Source organism: Neoarius graeffei, chromosome 25 (genome assembly GCF_027579695.1).
Source record: "Neoarius graeffei isolate fNeoGra1 chromosome 25, fNeoGra1.pri, whole genome shotgun sequence".
NCBI classification, from domain to species: Eukaryota; Metazoa; Chordata; class Actinopteri; order Siluriformes; family Ariidae; genus Neoarius; species Neoarius graeffei.
Genome location: NC_083593.1, coordinates 49,542,246 through 49,563,491, shown reverse-complemented (window position 1 = coordinate 49,563,491; position 21,246 = coordinate 49,542,246). Strand labels below are relative to the sequence as shown.

At 42.0% G+C, this 21,246-nt stretch overlaps 1 protein-coding gene across 1 annotated transcript in view; it reads right to left on the bottom strand.

Moving 5' to 3' along the window:
* Nucleotides 1–2,888: 2,888 nt before the first annotated feature.
* The window catches only part of gfra2b (GDNF family receptor alpha 2b), a 231,356-nt gene continuing 212,998 nt past the window's right edge, over nucleotides 2,889–21,246 (bottom strand). Inside the window, exons 8-9 of the mRNA XM_060908882.1 lie at nucleotides 17,374–17,424; nucleotides 2,889–3,026 (exon numbers count right to left, since the gene is read on the bottom strand). Coding sequence (XP_060764865.1) covers nucleotides 2,889–3,026; nucleotides 17,374–17,424 — 189 coding nt within the window. The remainder of the gene's footprint in view (nucleotides 3,027–17,373; nucleotides 17,425–21,246) is intronic.

Below are 21,246 nucleotides of genomic sequence, written 5' to 3'. Positions count from 1 at the left end.
CTTTGGCTGAGCTCAAGTCCCAACTCTGACAGTAACGGTTCACCACTGATATTTAGAGAGCTTTCAAGCTTATACACAACAGAACCAAAATTATGTGGACACCTGACTCATCACACTGTGCTTTTTGAAGTCATTCCCATCACAGATCTTGCTGTTATCTCCAGTCTTCTGGGAAGGCTTTACACTAGATTTCAGAGTGTGGCTGTCTGTGGGGATTTGTGATCATTCAGCCATTAGTGGGACCAGGCACTGATGTCGAGTAACAAGCCCTGGGGTGCGTTGTGTTCCAATTCATCCCAAAGGTGTTCAGTGGGGTTGAGTTCAATGCTCTGTGCAGGACAGTCAAGTTCTTCCACTTTCATCAACCTTGGCAAACCATGTCTTCATGCTGCTTGCTTTGTGCACAGGGGCATTGTCGTGTAATGTCAGAACAGGTTTGAGCCTCTTAGTTCCACTCTACAGCATCTAAAGACATTCTATACCATCATGCACTTCCAAATTGTGGCAACCAATTAGGAAAGAACCGCATATGATGTGTGATGTGATGTGATGGCAGGTGTCCAAATACTTTAGGCCATTGAGTGTATGTGTCTTAATTCATGACTATTCTTGAATAATGTGTTAAATGAGTATGATTTTGCCATTAACAATTACAAGACCACAGTGCTATCAAATTCTCAATTCCGATTAGTCAGAAAGTGTGGATTAATTTTCTATAATAGCTGCTCTGACAGGAGTTTTGGCTGGAAGCCAAATCACAGTTTTATATCATTAACGCGCGCGTTTGAAAATTTTATCATTGCTATAGCGCACAGGGACGGATGAAAACATGTCATTGTTGTTGGGTTCCATGAGGAGATGATTATTTTGCATGCTTGGAAGGAGTCTCCAGGATCAGTGCAAGAACAACTTTTTATTCTTGTTATAACATAAAAGATATCAGGAATTATTCTATCCATATTAACTGGATATGAGCAATTGTATGCTCGGATTGGCTACTTTACTACTAGGCTATCAGCTCATATACCATGAGTAGAGAAAAACAAAATGGCGGAGCATGTTGCTGAAGCAACCAAGGACGAAATAAAAACTCTACCCGAAAACAAAACCCCAAAAACTGTGATCAAGTATTTAAGCCTAGGTCACAACCAGACGTACGATTTTTTGGCCGTGCGATTTTTGCCATTTCCCAAATCGCTGTGTTTTTTTCGTTCGTGGAGAAAGACGCATGTTGGCCGTAAGTTTGTCTTGCAACCTGAAAAAAAACGTACGGTAAGCGCCCGTAGAGTTTGTTTGACATGACAAAGACCCTCTGCGGCCAGTCTACGGCTCGAAAATCAGCACGTCACACGCGCGCCCTCCGTGCGTTTCACGCGCGCCCTCCGTGCATTTCTTGCGTTTTTTGCATGTAGACCGGCCGTAGGAGCACATACGGCCGGTTGTGACCAAGGCATTAAAAGAAACAGAAATAGCTAAAAGAATATAGTTTTTTGTTTGTCCCCCCCAACATCTCCTGTTCCACACTCCAGCCCAGTCGGTGGCAGTAATGCACCTTTAAGTTGGTTTATCAATCGCCAAAAAACCTGAAAGAAGAAGACCCCCCCCCAAAAAAAATAGCAACAAAATATGGAATGAAAGTATTTAATGCTAAGAGCGTATCTTTTTTTTTAATTTTTCAAGAATTACTATTATTATTATAGCATTTTTCACAAACTACTCCTGTCATTTTGTCGGTTTGTTTATATTCTAAGTGGAAATTATTTTGTCAGACGTTTTGTATAAAGTTTTTATTTATCGAATTTGCAAAAAATAAAAATGCTCCGTTTCTCAAAATCCAGTGAATGTGGATAGAATAAAACCGTTATTCCACTCAATCTTGTCATACATGGCTTATACGCCTTGTCGGCTTTCAGCTCATGGAATAACTGTTAATTAATCTAAAATATGACTGTAAACAAAAAAATATGAGTTGTTCTTTAATTCATAATAAATTAACCATAACTGTAAGCAAATGGCTGTTGAATGAGAGGAAAAAAAACACTTCAGGTCATGCGGTTATGAGGAAATAATCAATGACCGAGGAGTGTGATGCGGCCTGACGTAAAGCCGCCACCTCATTAGGTTTTATTCCTTATGTATAACTCTGCGCTGAAGCTCAACAAGCAACCGAGGCATCGCATTGTGTGAAAATGAATCTCCATTATCCGTATTCTTTCCACTTTTAGCGTAACATACTCTGACACGACCAAACATCAACCAATCAGAAAGGGTGTTGGGTGGAGCATCCATATTTTCATATTTCTTGTCATCCACTCGCCTTGGTGTTTGATGACTGATTCAATAAAAAGTCATTCTGGCTCACTCAGACCATTGGACCTGACTTTATCTGTAAATTAAAAGTGTTCTACATATGAACGATGTGTCTTGTCATGTCAGATTGCAATGTGGAGGTTTACTTTACAGATCTTGATGCTCAGCTGGATGTAAATATACAGAAGAAGCTCAACACAATGGAAAATATTATGCGTCTGTATCTGAAAGCCACACACTGTTTCAAATATCTGTGAAAGCTCTCCTGTGCTTATGTACCTGTACATCATGAAGGCTTTTTTTTTTTTTGCATTCTTACTCCCTTTGTCTGTTCAATCTCAATTTCCTCAAAACTCCTCCTGATTAGCCCATGTTGCTAAGCTAACAGTTACGGAAATACTTCCCGTGTTGTCGGACTACACTTCTGCAGTCGCCGCTTCTCTTCATTTTGACGAAAATTGTTAAAAATGGCATGTGAGACACACATAAAGAGAAAGAGAATGACAGAGATCAATGTCAGTGTTTGGACTGGACGTGTCCATCTGATTGTTTTGGCCCTCGTGGAATCTGAGATTTATTTACACAACCTGAATGACAAGTATGATGGACAGGATGATGGCTGCCGTGGAGATGCCGGACAGATATGCAGATGAGTGTCTGTCATTCTCGGATTGGTGGGAGTCGATGGAGCCGTCCATGTTGGAGTCCAGAATGTTCTGGAAAGGAAAAGGAAAGAAAAGCAGGATGTGGAAAATTACAGACTTAACTGGAACATATTAAAGGAGAACTGAAGTCATTTTTAAACTTGCTTTATTTCTTAATGAACGTGTTTATTCAGTTACGTTTTCAGTTTTAGTAACCTTATATCGTGACTCGTATTGGCAACTAATTACAATTAAATATTATACTTATCGGCCTATTCGGTTTTTAGCCGTGTTGCATTTAGTTCGTTTGGTCCACGGCAGGCGTCGCTTATCCGCGCAATCTTCACGAGACTTGTGCGAGACTTCGAAACGTGAAGTGTCAGCCAGGTGTCAGTGCCGCCATTTTGAAAACTGTTTCCCAAATGAAATATTGCACAAAAACGAGTTTAAATGATAATTACTGCCTACTTTTTTCAAACTTTCCTGATTACTATCAAAACAAACAAAACTTCCGGCTTGATTACATCAGCATTCGAAAGCAGGCACGCGCGTCTTTTGACAACGTTGGCAGATGTTGGTCACTTTGATTTCCGCTGTATGTTTTACTTCCATCCTACGACGTCTCGCACAGGTCTCAACGAATCTTGTTTACGGCCATTGCTTTGACATATGGACTGATATATTACAGAGCATATTTCAAACACTCATAACTTGCTACAGCAGTGACAAAATAGCGATCAAAAATGCATTCCGATATTTAATAAAATGAGAGAAATAGAATTTGATAATAAAAATTTGCCTTCAGTTCTCCTTTAACATATTATTAGTCATAAAGAACTTAACAATAGTGGTGAATATTGTATCTTCAAATTGCTGGCGAAGGTGGCTCTTTTATTGATTTATTTCACACAAATCACAACATGTAAACATTTTTAAAAAAATCTCTTAAAATCACATCACTCACTGTATTAAAACCACGTTCTTGAACATTGCATACATGAAACTGTTCTAAATCATACACCTGCTATTGAGCTGCATTAGTTGAAAGCAGTTGGAGGGGCGGGGCATTGTGTGTTATCCTTGACTTGCAAGTGACGTCAAAGCAAAATAGAAACCCGGACGTCGGCCATGTTGGTGGAGATACAAATGCGGGGTCAAGCGACATTCCATACAAATCATAGTCACGCGTGCACAACTCTCTTTGTTTTTCCACTGCTTTAAGCGTTCTTTTAGCTCTGCCATATCTTTGTGCTGTATATGGTTGTGGTCACAACAGTACTCGTGACCGTGGCACGTTACGATTTTTTAGAATTCCGTCCATGATTCAGAAAGAAGGCGAGGAAACTCTGAGGCTTAGTATGGAGAGGAGATGAGCACGGCTGAACAACATCGGCAGGGCTGATCTAACAGAGGCTAAAACCAAAACAGCTCATATTTGCGGTAATTATTTTATCTCAGGTGAGATTAAAAAGCTTTCACGAGAACCTCATGGAAGAATTTTATTTCGTGTTGCTAGAATTTTGCAATACAATGAGCGTTCTCTTGTCGTGGTTCACTCGGTCGTTGTTATAATTTTAACACGTGTATTACCATTTCGCTTCTAGGAGCGCCAGCAAAATTAAACAATAGAAACAATCCAGACTGGGCACCCACTCAGAACATGGGCTATGCTTCGTCCAAGGCCGGACTTGATTCTTCAGCGGCCAAACCAGATAGAATGCGATATCTGGGTACTCAATGGTCGGTAGAAGTGTCTTATCTTCAGAAAAGTGACTTTTTTAAATAATATGGGTCAAAACCCACACACATATACACTACCGTTCAAAAGTTTGGGGTCACTTTGAAATGTCCTTATTTTTGAAAGAAAAGCACTGTTCTTTTCAATGAAGATCACTTTAAACTAATCAGAAATCCACTCTATACATTGCTAATGTGGTAAATGACTATTCTAGCTGCAAATGTCTGGTTTTTGGTGCAATATATGTACATGGATGACCTGTCAAGGCAGTTGAGAGATTGCAGAACAGGGTGTATAATAGGCAACACCTTAATCAATCATATCATGTACGCTGATGACTTGGCTATTATATCTCCCTGTAGTGCAGGATTCCAACAGCTTCTCAATATATGCTCAGACTATGGGGTTAAGTATGACATTAAGTATAATGCCAAAAAGAGCATAGTAATGATATGTAGGACCAAGGAGGATAAACATCTTAAATTTCCAGGGTTCCACTTATCTGGTCAACCCCTGTCTGTGTGTACCGGTGCAAAATATCTAGGCCACATCATCAATGATAAATTGGAGGATGATGCTGACATGCTTAGACAGAGAAGGACACTGTATGCCCAAGCCAATGTGTTAGTAGGGAAATTTCACTATTGCTCTGATGAGGTGAAGGTGAACCTGTTCAGAGCGTATTGTACCCCTATGTACACAGCTCCCCTTGGGTCAGGTATAAGAAAGAGAGTTTGCGCAAACTCCAGGTTGCTTACAACGACTGCCTCAGAATATTGCTTAAGAAGTCCAGGGGTAGTAGTGCCAGCGAGCTGTTTTGTAACTTAAGATTAACCACCTTTCAGGCCACCCTGAGAGGACTGATGTATAAATTCATAGGTAGGCTGCAGGGGTCCCAGAACAATCTCATTATGGAGTTGACCAATCCAAGGTGCAGTTCTGTAAGATATCAGTCCTATATGTGGAAACACTGGTACTTGTGCATACTATAGGAAGGGCATTAATATATTTATTTATTTACTTATTTATTGTGATTTTACAACTGTCACAATGTATGTTTGTTTTGTACTGTACATGTTTTTTATGTGGGGCGGCACGGTGGTGTAGTGGTTAGCGCTGTCGCCTCACAGTAAGAAGGTCTGGGTTCGAGCCCCGTGGCCGGCGAGGGCCTTTCTGTGCGGAGTTTGCATGTTCTCCCCGTGTCCGCGTGGGTTTCCTCCGGGTGCTCCGGTTTCCCCCACAGTCCAAAGACATGCAGGTTAGGTTAACTGGTGACTCTAAATTAACTGTAGGTGTGAATGTGAGTGTGAATGGTTGTCTGTGTCTATGTGTCAGCCCTGTGATGACCTGGCGACTTGTCCAGGGTGTACCCCGCCTTTCACCCGTAGTCAGCTGGGACAGGCTCCAGCTTGCCTGCGACCCTGTAGAAGGATAAAGCGGCTAGAGATGATGAGATGAGATGTTTTTTTATGTCTAATTGGACGTTGGAGTCTGTAATAAAGTTTGATTGATTGAATATCTCCATAGGTGTATAGAGGCCCATTTCCAGCAACTATCACTCCAGTGTTCTAATGGTACAATGTGTTTGCTCATTGCCTTAGAAGGCTAATGGATGATTAGAAAACCCTTGTACAATCATGTTAGCACAGCTGAAAACAGTTGAGCTCTTTAGAGAAGCTATAAAACTGACCTTCCTTTGAGCAGATTGAGTTTCTGGAGCATCACATTTGTGGGGTCGATGAAATGCTCAAAATGGCCAGAAAAATGTCTTGACTATATTTTCTAATCATTTTTCAACTTATGGTGGTAAATAAAAGTGTGACTTTTCATGGAAAACACAAAATTGTCTGGGTGACCCCAAACTTTTGAACGGTAGTGTATCTTCTCTTTGTGTCAAATCTTCGCTTGAGCATTCAAATCGTGGTAATACTGAGGAAATTCAGCATTGTTTACAGACACGCTTTCAATGGCTGCCATCCTAGTCGCTTTGTATATCCACCATCATGGCGGACGCTCATGGCATAGCACATTTTGACCACGTGGTTGCAAGTCATCTATTATGGTAGACTGATATAACACATAGATTTATACAAAAAGCTTCTTATTGTCTTAGGTAGCCTCGATTATATGGATTACATTGCAAGCAGAGTGATAGGAATGTAACGCAATGCCATCATCTGTACCTGCTTAGTGCTCAAAATATTCATCTATGTTTTCAGATTCACCTTGAAACAGGAAAGTCGTGCTGGATGTTTCCCAAATCATCTCATCTCATCTCATTATCTCTAGCCGCTTTATCCTGTTCTACAGGGTCGCAGGCAAGCTGGAGCCTATCCCAGCTGACTACGGGCGAAAGGCGGGGTACACCCTGGACAAGTCGCCAGGTCATCACAGGGCTGACACACAGACACAGACAACCATTCACACTCACATTCACACCTACGCTCAATTTAGAGTCACCAGTTAACCTAACCTGCATGTCTTTGGACTGTAGGGGAAACCGGAGCACCCGGAGGAAACCCACGCGGACATGGGGAGAACATGCAAACTCCGCACAGAAAGGCCCTCGCCGGCCATTGGGCTCGAACCCGGACCTTCTTGCTGTGAGGTGACAGCGCTAACCACTACACCACCGTGCCGCCATTTCCCAAATCAAATAAAGAAATATTTTTTTAGGTTATAGCTGACAAAAATAAGCATCTGATAAATGATCAGATTTGGTCAATAAAAATAAGTGCCAGGTGCTGAGAAGCTGTTTGCAAGTGTCGAGAGGAACTGTGACATGTGAACAGTTCAATTCTGCGAGCACTGAGACTACTCATTCATAGTTTTTTTTTATGTATTTGGACTATTTTCTACATTGTCGAACAATATTGAAGACAGTAAAACTATGAAATAAAAAATGGAACATACAGTTCCCTTCATAATTATTGGCACCCCTTGTAGAGATTAGTGAAAAGGGTTCGAAAAAATCCGACTTTTGATGAAGTCGCTTCATCTCACACTGAAAAAATGAGAAAAATCCAACCTTTAATTGAACTTGAATTTATTCAGAGAAAAACAAATTAATCAAGAAATAATTATTTTTAACAAAAAACAACACATGTGCCACTGTTACTGGTGCCCCTGGAAATTATAGTGGATATACGAGCAGTTATTGCCCATGGGAGAGAGGAGACGTAGTGGTTATTGCCCGTCACTGAGGAGACGTGGACTCGGCCCTAGCGGAAGTCTCCAGCGAAGAGCGCTGATCGCGAGGTCCCGTACAATCGAAACTCCCAGGCAAGTGGGGGAGGGGATTCTCTGCCAAGGCTACGTGCATTGTGTTAGCACAAGCATGTAGCCTATGGGAAATGAATAGTGTGTTGGATTAGCACTACACCCATGTTTTGGAAAATCAAAAATGTTGTCTTGGGGCCCTCTGTGGTGTCACCAATCCACTTGCAAAGTATGGAGTATGTGCATCCAGCCGTGTCAATTTGCACAGGTGAACAGACAGAGAGACAGACAGCCTTCCTTTAGTAGTGTGTGTATGTATATAAGTAAATAACATTTATTATCTCTTTACAATGGCGGGCGGCACAGTGGTGTAGTGGTTAGCGCTGTCGCCTCACAGCAAGAAGGTCCGGGTTCGAGCCCCGTGGCCGGCGAGGGCCTTTCTGTGCAGAGTTTGCATGTTCTCCCCGTGTCCGCGTGGGTTTCCTCCGGTTTCCCCCACAGTCCAAAGACATGCAGGTTAGGTTAACTGGTGACTCTAAATTGAGCGTAGGTGTGAATGTGAGTGTGAATGGTTGTCTGTGTCTATGTGTCAGCCCTGTGATGACCTGGCGACTTGTCCAGGGTGTACCCCGCCTTTCGCCCGTAGTCAGCTGGGATAGGCTCCAGCTTGCCTGCGACCCTGTAGAAGGATAAAGCGGCTAGAGATAATGAGATGAGATGAGATTACAATGGCACCTCTAAAGGGGTGGGATATATTCGGCAGCAAGAAAGAGAACAGTCAGTTCTTTAAGTTGACGTGTTGGAAGCCGGAAAAATGGGCAAGCGTAAGGATCCGAGCGACTTTGACAAGGGCCACTTTGTGATGGCTAGATGACTGGGTCTCCAAAATGGCACATCTTTTGGGGTGTTCCTGGTATGCAGTGGTTAGTACCTACCAAATGTGGTCCAAGGACCTAAAGGACAACCGGTGAACCAGTGACAGGGTCATGGGTGTTGAAGGCTCACTGATTCACATGGGGCACGAAGGTTAGCCCATATGGTCCAATCCCACAGAAGAGCTACTATAGGTGCAGGCTACCTGCTGGTACCTCGTATAGTGAAGGCTACATCAGGGGGCGGAGCCTTTTCTTACAAAGCCCCACAGTTATGGAACAGCCTTCCAAGTAGTGTTCGGGACTCAGACACAGTCTCAGCGTTCAAGTCTAGGCTGAAAACATATCTGTTTAGTCAAGCCTTTTGTTAATAGTGTTTATGAGGTAAATGAGTAGATCTGGAGGCATAGAGTGTTTTGGTAAACTGGGATGTACAGTATGGATGCTGTCAGTCTCCACTCGCTTGCTTACTCGAGTTTGTTGACGGTGTAGTGGCTGCTGCTTTATGTCCCGGGGCTCCCTCATGCCTGTGTTACCTTCTGGCTCTCCCCTTTTAGTTATGCTGTCATAGTTAGTTGCCGGAGTCCCTGCTTGTACTCAGCGCAATATGTATACTGTTCCTACTTATTCAGGCGACATTGGGCATACCTAACAACCTGTGTTTTCTCTCTCTCTCTCTCTCTCTCTCTCTCTCTCTCTCTCCCCAACCTTCCTGCCAAAAAGAATAAAAATCAGTGAAGAACTGAGAGAGAAGAAGCGATTTTCGTGAAATGTGGACGATGCCGGACAGATGATGGACAACACGAGGGCATAAGCTCATCACCTGTCGGCCGGATGAGCTAATAATAATAATGTTTGTTAATTTGTGGCCACGCCTTGTTAAAAAATAACCACCATGTCACCTGAGCAGCTCTATACCTCACATTTTAGCTGAGTAAAGCATTTTATTGTCATCAGAGCCCCACTGCCTGAATAAGCACATGGTGTTGACACATGTGTCAGAGATGGATAAGCTGACTGAGGGCACTGGAAAGTTGAGATATCGACTGTTTTATATACTATTCTGGGGCTGGGGCCAGTCATAGCGCCATTATTTGTCGCCTGAGAGAACACAGCTAGCCTGTTTTACCAACTTTTTTCTCTGTAACACAACACTGTGTGTGTCAGAGCTGTCAGAATCATCTCCCCCATCGGGGTGTATAATCAGGAACATGTTCATCACCAACATTCTGTAGAACATTCCAGCAGCTGCTCCCTCCCTCAACATTCGAGTGTTCATGAGTGCAAAAAATTATTACGCTCTCATTGTGTTAATATCCGGCAGTACCAAATGATCTACCTGGCACATCATTCACTGGAAATATTTATTGATCTGATTCTTAGATCTAATTTTTGCAGTACCTATAAATTCGAAAAACAAGAGCCCAATATAAGTACAAAAACAAATATTGTAAATACAGTTTACATTTTTTTTATATACAGTACGTGTCTAAGCTGTGACAGGTTTCCCCGTTTGTGTGCTCTAAAACAGAAATAGTACACTCACTGGCACTTTATTAGGAACACCCATCCACCTGCAGCTGTTTTGTCTCATCTCATCTCATCTCATCTCATCTCATTATCTCTAGCCGCTTTATCCTGTTCTACAGGGTCGCAGGCAAGCTGGAGCCTATCCCAGCTGACTACGGGCGAAAGGCGGGGTACACCCTGGACAAGTCGCCAGGTCATCACAGGGCTGACACATAGACACAGACAACCATTCACACTCACATTCACACCTACGCTCAATTTAGAGTCACCAGTTAACCTAACCTGCATGTCTTTGGACTGTGGGGGAAACCGGAGCACCCGGAGGAAACCCACGTGGACACAGGGAGAACATGCAAACTCCGCACAGAAAGGCCCTCGCCGGCCACTGGGCTCGAACCCGGACCTTCTTGCTGTGAGGCGACAGCGCTAACCACTACACCACCGTGCAGCCCAGCTGTTTTGTGCAGTTCTCTAATCAGCCGATCCCTTTACAGCAGCACGATGCATCAAATCATGCAGATACAAATCAAGAGCTTCAGTTCATCTTCACAATGTTCAAACGTCAGAATGGGAAAAATTGCGATCTCAGTTTTTGTGTGACTTTCTTTCACTGTGGCATGGATGTTGGTTTAACCACTACACCACCGTGCCGCCCATGTTCGAACATGATAATATTTACTTTAAGTTGAAACACTGCATTATTTAACTCTTTACCCCTTAATGACGACATATGACGACCCCGTGTATATCCCTTAATGACGACATGACGCCTTGTCTAAAACCTTGTCAAAACCTTGTCTTTAGACTTTTTTTCGTGTAAATATGTTCTAAGGGTGAACAGTATATACATATACAAGGGTGGCTGTCGCAACTGCTTTAAGGGGTAGAGTTAATGTAGTATTTAATGCAAGTTTATGTAAGGATTGTGTTTATTTTATGTTTATCCAAGGAGACTCCAGTGTCAGAATATAGGAGAGGTAAATGGTGGTGAAGGATCTTGTATTGAGGTTCTACTCAATGCTATGTAAGGGATAAAACATGACAGGGTTTGCTATTAGAGGAATATAACACGAATACTCCATTTCCATGAACACTGAAAACGTTATATGGTATTTTTCACTATTATGCACTAAAGGTGTCCTCTGGGAATGGGAGGAAAATGGCAAAGTTGAAATATTAATCTATCCCCTAGCGACCGAGTAACATTTATGGAAATTTTTTCTTACAGATCAACCATCAGATTTATGTCTTGTGACAGCTGTGATGGTGCTGGTGGTGACATGAATAATGTTGTCGTGACAATGTGACAGAACCACTCATACTGCCTCAGTGTAAAGCAACTGGCAGTAAACTCAAAACAACAAACGAAGAAAACATCGACAGATACACTAGGAGCACCGTGTCCATGGGGCATGCGTTCCAAGATTCAACCCGGATAGCTGAAACCACAGATATGAATGACCCATAGCTGTATATAAAGCTTGTTTTTCATGCACATAGATACCTCTGATTAAGTTTCATTTATAAATTATACACAATATGACATCATCAACAATAACTAACAATGAGACCGTTAATGACGGTGTAGCTCACTCCGGCCCCGTCTAGTCCAGAAGGAACGATCTAAAGTGGGCCACCTTGTGCAATAAATGTTGCGAGCTATATACACTATATACAAGCTATATATAGAAGCGATATACACCCTAGGAATACCGACCTATTTGGCAGAAAGAATCTAAAACGGTGAGGAATGACCGAGAAGAAGCGATTTTGTTACTCATTAAGGCTGAATTAGTCCATAACTTCATTCATAATTTGAATTAAGCAAATCTGGGTAGAAGTTATATGCACCCTAGGTACCCCTACCTTCATGCAAGAAAGAATCAAAATTGGTGAAGAATTGAGGGAGAAGAAATGATTTGTATGGAAACTGCTCATTAGGGCTTAATTACTTCTTCTTCTTCCTTGCGTTAGTCCCGCATGGGTGCAGGGTCTGCAGCTCGGCTCAGCTGTCTCCACTTACTCCTATCAAAGAAATCCTCTGGTTTTGCTTTTGTGGACTTTAGGTCCTCCTTTACTGAGTCAGGCCATCTCTTTTTGGGTCTTCCATGTGGCTGCTTGCCTGGAATGTCCAGTGCTGTTGCAGATTTAGCCACTACTCCATCTGAGCTTCGGATGATATGGCCATACCATCGGAGGCACCACTCTCTCATCTTTGCAGTGATTGAAACCACCCGCGTTTTCCTACGGACTTCCGTATTTTCCACGTGGTCTAATAGAGAGTCCTTGAGACCAGTGTAGTGTTTTCATCTCCATGGCATGTAGACTTTGCTCATATTTTACAGTGACTGGCCAACATTCGCAGCCATATAGTGCTACTGGGAGTACCATAAGTCTTATATACTTTAGCCTTCAAATTGGTCAGCATCCTGCTGTCACAAAGTACACCTGTTGCCTTTCACCATCTCAGCCAGGCAGCATTTACACAAGCTTTGGCATCTTGGAGGGTATCTCCATCCTCACAAAAGACAGAACCCAGATATTTGAACTGGGTGACTTTGGAAAGATCCTGTCCATTGATGGTGATGCTGTCATCTATTTATGAACCAGATTCCATGTACTCAGAGTCACTAGGTTCAGGTGCAGACCATACCCATCTAGCCTTGATTTCCATAGCTGCACCCTTAATTAGGGATTAATTACTCCATATCTTCATTATTAATTGAAATTATGCAAATTTGGGTAGAAGCTACAGTATACCATATGCACCCCAGGCAGACCGACATTTCTGCCAAAAAGAATAAAAATCGGTGAAGAATTGAGAGAGAAGAAGTGATTTTCGTGAAATGTGATTGATGCCGGACGGACGCCGGACAACACATGATGGCATAAGTTCATCACCTGTCGGCTGGATGAGCTAATAAAATAAAACGGTTATAACAATATACTGTAGTAAAAGTTATGTGAATGTGGTCTCTTTCTCCCTCTCTTTGGAATGAACAGGATTCTGATATTTCCACTTAACATTTTTATCATGGTTGAAGCACAGTGACAGATACAAGTGCAGAAACCTTTTATTTACACAGGATAGTCAAAAGAAAAAAAAACATACATGAAAACATGAGAGCAGACGTGAGGAACATGGCGAACGTTGGTATGGGAAATAAAAACAAATGCAAGACAAACTAACAGAAGCCAGGGTTTAAAGAAGACAAATAATAAATGGAAAAAATGAAAGCAGGTGTGCGTGCTTAATGCTGTCTATAAGCAGGGTGTACTGGAATTGTAGTTCGAGGGGCCAAGCTTGTCAGCTGCACGGGAAGTACAACCTGGATGTCTCGCCAGATGCCTACTTATTGGGGCTAGCGTGAGAATTTTCAGCCTGGGATAAACTGTGGATAACTGAAAGCACGGTTAGCAAGGAGTTGGATATGGCAGTCCCACTGTTAAGCAAAAACTGTTATAAATAGTCTTTGCTTGAACAAAACAAATGTTCAGAAACAGGAAAACTCTCTCAAAAGAGACAGCTCGAGTCATGCTTGGGCTTTTCACAACAATGGACCTGCCACCTCATGAATTATACATAATATCCAGTCTCGCACAGTTCCCACATCTCATGAGGATTCATGATCCATAGCAATCCATTAAATACAGTCAGGTAGGAATACACGATATCCGTTAATTTTCTGTCATGGAAGACTGAGTGTGAATGAAAATTTGTTATCTCTTCCATGATGTTTTTCCTCACATAATATCAGATTTTGTATGTAAAAGGGTCTGTAAAGAAAGCTTTCCCATGTTGGCAAACAAAGACTTGCAGCTTTACTTCTGACTGCTGCAAAGTGCCGACACTGGAATCTCATTACCAGATCTCCTCGCAAATACATACTTTTGTACTCCATTTACATGACGTGTCCCATTGTCAGTTGTTACTATAGAGACTATAATTACAACCACGATTCCAAAAAAGTTGGGACAAAGTACAAATTGTAAATAAAAACGGAATGCAATAATTTACAAATCTCAAAAACTGATATTGTATTCACAATAGAACACAGACAACATATCAAATGTTGAAAGTGAGACATTTTGAAATTTCATGCCAAATATTGGCTCATTTGAAATTTCATGACAGCAACACATCTCAAAAAAGTTGGGACAGGGTCAATAAGAGGCTGGAAAAGTTAAAGGTACAAAAAAGGAACAGCTGGAGGACCAAATTGCAACTCATTAGGTCAATTGGCAATAGGTCATTAACATGACTGGGTATAAAAAGAGCATCTTGGAGTGGCAGCGGCTCTCAGAAGTAAAGATGGGAAGAGGATCACCAATCCCCCTAATTCTGCGCCGACAAATAGTGGAGCAATATCAGAAAGGAGTTCGACAGTGTAAAACTGCAAAGAGTTTGAACACATCATCATCTACAGTGCATAATATCAACAAAAGATTCAGAGAATCTGGAAGAATCTCTGTGCGTAAGGGTCAAGGCCGGAAAACCATACTGGGTGCCCATGATCTTCGGGCCCTTAGACGGCACTGCATCACATACAGGCATGCTTCTGTATTGGAAATCACAAAATGGGCTCAGGAATATTTCCAGAGAACATTATCTGTGAACACAATTCACCGTGCCATCTGCCGTTGCCAGCTAAAACTCTATAGTTCAAAGAAGAAGCCGTATTTAAACATGATCCAGAAGCGCAGATGTCTTCTCTGGGCCAAGGCTCATTTAAAATGGACTGTGGCAAAGTGGAAAACTGTTCTGTGGTCAGACGAATCAAAATTTGAAGTTCTTTATGGAAATCAGGGACGCCGTGTCATTCGGACTAAAGAGGAGAAGGACGACCCAAGTTATTATCAGCGCTCAGTTCAGAAGCCTGCATCTCTGATGGTATGGGGTTGCATTAGTGCGTGTGGCATGGGCAGCTTACACATCTGGAAAGACACCATCAATGCTGAAAGGTATATCCAGGTTCTAGAGCAACATATGCTCCCATCCAGACGACGTCTCTTTCAGGGAAGACCTTGCATTTTCCAACATGACAATGCCAAACCACATACTGCATCAATTACAGCATCATGGCTGCGTAGAAGAAGGGTCCGGGTACTGAACTGGCCAGCCTGCAGTCCAGATCTTTCACCCATAGAAAACATTTGGCGCATCATAAAACGGAAGATACGACAAAAAAGACCTAAGACAGTTGAGCAACTAGAATCCTACATTAGACAAGAATGGGTTAACATTCCTATCCCTAAACTTGAGCAACTTGTCTCCTCAGTCCCCAGACGTTTACAGACTGTTGTAAAGAGAAAAGGGGATGTCTCACAGTGGTAAACATGGCCTTGTCCCAACTTTTTTGAGATGTGTTGTTGTCATGAAATTTAAAATCACCTAATTTTTCTCTTTAAATGATACATTTTCTCAGTTTAAACATTTGATATGTCATCTATGTTCTATTCTGAATAAAATATGGAATTTTGAAACTTCCACATCATTGCATTCCGTTTTTATTTACAATTTGTACTTTGTCCCAACTTTTTTGGAATCGGGGTTGTAATATTAATATGCACAGAACATGAAATCATTAGAGCAGGTGATCAGGACAGTCCAGAAAATTACAGGGACAGATCTCCTCTCACTGCACGACATCTACAACAGGAGAGCGTACAGATGGGCTAACAGTGTCATCAGGGGTCCCTGCCACCCTGCCCACTCACAATTCACACTTATAAAGTCTGGTAAATGGTATAGACTCTGGGACAGCCTGTTCCCTTGGGTATCAGACTCGTTAACAACAGTCACGCTCTACCACGTCCACCTACATCCTACCCTTACGCACTGAATATCTCTCTCTCTCTCTCTTTACAGCAAGAAGGTTCTGGGTTCGAACCCAGTGGCCGGCGAGGGCCTTTCTGTGTGGAGTTTGCATGTTCTCCCCGTGTCTGCGTGGGTTTCCTCCGGGTGCTCCGGTTTCCCCCACAATCCAAAGACGTGCGGTTAGGTTAATATGGGACGGCCTTGGGCTGAGGTGCCCTTGAGCGAGGCACCTAACTCCCAACTGCTCCCCGGGCGCTGTTAGCATGGCTGCCCACTGCTCTGGGTATGTGTGTGTGCATGTGTGTGTCCACTGCTTCAGATGGGTTAAATGCAGAGAGGAAATTTCACAAGTGTGTGATGAATAAAGTTGTGCTTTCTTTCTTTTTATTTATATATCAGGTGGTGTAGGGGTTACCGCTGTCGCCTCACAGCAAGAAGGTCCTGGGTTCGAGCCCCGTGGCCGGCGAGGGCCTTTCTGTGCGGAGTTTGCATGTTCTCCCCGTGTCTGCGTGGGTTTCCTCCGGGTGCTCCGGTTTCCCCCACAGTCCAAAGACATGCAGGTTAGGTTAACTGGTGACTCTAAATTGACCGTAGGTGTGAATGTGAGTGTGAATGGTTGTCTGTGTCTATGTGTCAGCCCTGTGATGACCTGGCGACTTGTCCAGGGTGTACCCCGCCTTTCGCCCATAGTCAGCTAGGATATGCTCCAGCTTGCCTGCGACCCTGCACTGGATAAGTGGCTACAGATGATGGATGGATGGAATTTGAGCATTTGTTTTTTTCAGAATTATCAAACTGATGTGACAGAGTCTGAAAGAGCTACATGAATAAATCTTTGAGTAAAAGCATGCCTGTGAATCTGTGGCATGCCATTTCTTATTTCCATTGTCACCTGGACAATCATACTTGCTATCAGGAGAAAGTCTGAGGATGGGGAAAAGACTTGTGGGATTCCTTTCATCACCACTGTTTATATCAATCATCACTAAGATGCACAGAAGGGATATGATACTAAATATTACAGCTGTACTGCGGTCAGATCTAAAGAGGCAGCCTGAGTCAGTGGGACTGAACATTGTCAAGTACGCACAGTCATGTGACCACACGCTTTTCGTATATTGGTCTTCAGTCGCTGAGCTCTTCACCCGGTGTTTGTGTTTCGCTCATGTTCCCAACACACCCAAGGTAATCAATGTTGTGCAGCTGGAAATGAGCTGAAATTCCCTATACTTCACTTCTTACCTCATCTGCACATTCAAAACTGCTGGAGGGAGAACACTTCTCTGCACCGTCCTGGGAGACACAGACACAAGAAAATATGATTGTGGAAGATAAAAGCTTGTTAAATATCCATCAAAACTGTGTGTCATGAAAAATGAAACTCAGAAACTTTTTTTCATCAGACATCCTTATTTGATCCTTAATATATTCTTAATCCCGCGATGACCTGGCGACTTGTCCAGGGTGTACCCCACCTCTCGCCCATAGTCAGCTGGGACAGGCTCCAGCTTGCCCGTGACCCTGTAGAACAGGATAAGCAGCTACAGATAATGGATGGATGGATATATTCTTAATATTGGAATTTGTTATTGAACATTGAGACAAACAGAACGTTTTGTTGTGCGAGAAATTTTTGTTATATAGACACGAGTGTTTTACTGGGAAATACACCACTCATATTTTTCATACGAGCTCCATCCGGGACACGGAGAACCAAAACCGTGACATAAATCTCTATATGTCACTCATTAGATTAGATTAGATTAGATTAGATTAGATTAGATTAGATTAGATTAGATTCACTTTATTGATCCCACATCGGGGAAATTCACGTGTTACAGTAGCAAGAAAATGTCATACAGTTAACAAATAAAAACTGAAATAAAAATTAGACAAATGAAAGATTAAATACAGAGGGCTATTTGCATTATCTACCTTAAAGTATAGAAATATTGCCTTATTGAGAGGCTCGGAAAAAAAATTGCATATTACAGGTAGACTCTGTGTGTAAAAAAAAAAAAATATATATATATATATATATATATATATATATATATATATATATATATATATATATATATTAGTGCTGTCAAAAATGTCGCGTTATTAACGCTTTAACTTGACTCAATTTTAACGGCGATAATTTTTTTATCGCGAGATTAACGCTCTGTGACATGATGTAGGTTTTTCATAAGCTTTTGAAACTGCCAGGAACTTGGAACAGAGACTTTGCTTAGAAAACCGATAGCAGCTAGACTGTAATGCCACGCCCCGCACAGCCAGAGTCCTCTGCCCTCCTCCCCCAAAGAACCAGCGTGGGCAGGGCGCGCTAGTAGAGATGGGATTTATGGCTCTTTGATGGGATCCGCATCTTTGTGATCCGTTCTTTGAAAAGAGCCGTTCAAAAGACTGGCTAATTTGGCTCTTTTTAAATATTTATTCAGTTTTAAGAAGACAGCGTCTAAAGAAGCCAGATCCCTCTGAACTGTAAACTCAATGCTATCCCAGAAATCCTTCCTGTAATATGCAAATTTGGCCGCTTCTGATTGGACAGTGCGACGCATCAACAGGCAGAAAGTGTAAAAGTACAAAATGTGTTAAGTGAGCTGAAACAGTAAAGATCAGATTCAATGCAATATTTATCAACGAACAACTTAAACTTAATATAATAGTGTACTTTATATTATAATCAAGCATGTCAAGCCTACCGTCACTATGTAATCTATCTCTCTGATTACAGTTGTAGACACTCAAGCAGTAGATCACTTTACTCATGGTTCTCTTGCTAGCCCCGCGCCGGTGCTCGGCTTAGGTTTCACTTTGTAGTGGCTGTGTCAAGACGTGTTATGTTTTGCAATAAAAAAAAAAAACATTGGTACAAAGCAAGCCCATTCACTTTTTTATGCTGATAAGAGAATTACAATGGTTTTTTTATGTGACAAAAATGTGCGATTAAATTGCGATTAATCGCGAGTTAGCTATGACAGTCGCAACATTAATCGCGATTAAATATTTTAATCGCTTGACAGCACTAATATATATATATATATATATATATATATATATATATATATATATAAATAAAAGTATGTAAAAAATAATTTAAGACCTATATTATTGCACATAATAATTGCATCGATGAGGTAGAGGTAGTAGTGGTGAAGTAGTGCAAATAAAACCGACAAACAGGTTATTGGTGCTATGTTACAAGTTGTGGGTGTTATACAGTCTGACAGCAGTAGGTATGAATGACCTGCGGTATCTCTCCTTCTTACACCGTGGGTGTAGCAGTCTACTACTAAACGAGCTGCTTAAGGCCCCCACAGCCTCATGTAGGGGGTGAGAGGGGTTATCCATGATTGAGGTCAGCTTGGTTAACATCCTCCTCTCACCCACCTCCTCAATGGAGTCCAGAGGACAGTCCAAGACTGAGCCAGCCCTTCTGACCAGTTTATTAAGTTTCTTCCTGTCCCTCTCTGAACTTCCACAGCCCCAGCAGACCACAGCGTAGAAAATTGCTGATGCCACCACAGAGTCATAAAAAGTCCTAAGCAGTGTCCTGCACATACCAAAAGACCTCAGTCTTCTCAGCAGGTGGAGACGACTTTGGCCCTTCTTGTACAGGACATCTGTGTTGTTTGTCCAGTCCAGTTTGTTGCTGAGGTGAACACCCAGGTATTTGCACTCCTCCACGATCTCAATGTCCAAACCCTGGATGTTCACTGGTGCAATTTGAGGAGCCGTTCTTCTGAAATCGATCACCACCTCCTTTGTCTTGCTGGCGTTGATGTGCAGGTGGTTCAGTTCGCACCAGGTGACAAAGTTGTTGATGACCTCTCTGTACTCCAGATCGCCCCCCCTCTGACACACGTCCAACAATGGCTGTATCATCAGAGAACTTCTGGAGATGGCAGCTGTCCGTGTTTTAGCTGAAGTCAGATGTGTAAAGTGTAAAGAGGAAAGGAGAGAGCACTGTACCCTGTGGAGCCCCCGTGCTGCAGACTACCACATCAGACACACAGTCGCGGAGCCTCGCATACTGCGGCCTGTTCATGAGGAAATCGATGAATTGTTTTGATAAATTTGGGTACTTTTTGTTTGTGAATGTGTCGATATAATAAAAAGAAAATCACATGTTGGCTTGAAGATATGAAGTTTATCTTCTCGTGTTGAAAAACTCGCATTTTTCATACAAAATATATCACGGCTCTGAGTGACATATTTAAATAATATTAGCTGGCATTTAGTGGTATATTATATTCCAGTCAAAGACGAGTCCGAGTCAAAGATGAGTTCAATATCATGTTAGCTGAATGGACTATATCTGATATACCATGGAAAAAAAAATCCAGCCAATATTATTATTATTATTATTACTGTATTATACATACACATTCCTTTTGCGTGTTCAACACGTCTTTCTCTTTCAAAATTCTCTCAAAATCTTCTGTATTTAATGAAGCAAACCTGGCGGCCATGTTTGTTTCCAAATTGTCACAGTTGCTCGCTAACATGGAAGTTTTATGTCTCTGATGTGTGATGTCATGTTGTCTTGACAACCATGCAATATCGTAAACCATATTCAACGCTCATTCTCCATTGGGTAGAGTGACGTAATACATGTAGGATAAGCGATATGCTAACAACACTGCATGCTATCAAACCAAATGAATGAAACCTGCTAGAAGGGAATAGAACACGTTTTTATTCCATTGAAAATGTGTCCTCTTTTTATAACAATTCCCGATATTTCACTCCGATGACGTCGATCCCAGTGTTCTCCTGCTGACTAGATGCACGTTGTCAAAATGGCGAACGAGTTCAAAGTTCAAATTCTTTTGATTAACTTGTGCATTTTCTTTTTGTTTTGTGGATGGTGATACGAAGATATGAAATTTATCTTCTCGTTTTGAAAATATTTTCACTCATTTGCTTCACTCACTCGTGATTATGTTCACCACTTGAAGATAAACTTCATATCTTTGTGCAACAGGCCCGGCGCCAGGAACAGTTTACTAAGGGGGCAATTAGAAATCGCAAGGGGGCAAATATTTTTCATATAGTGTGTAGTAGTGATGGCGGTCTGACAACGTGTTTCAAACAATTAACTGCGCC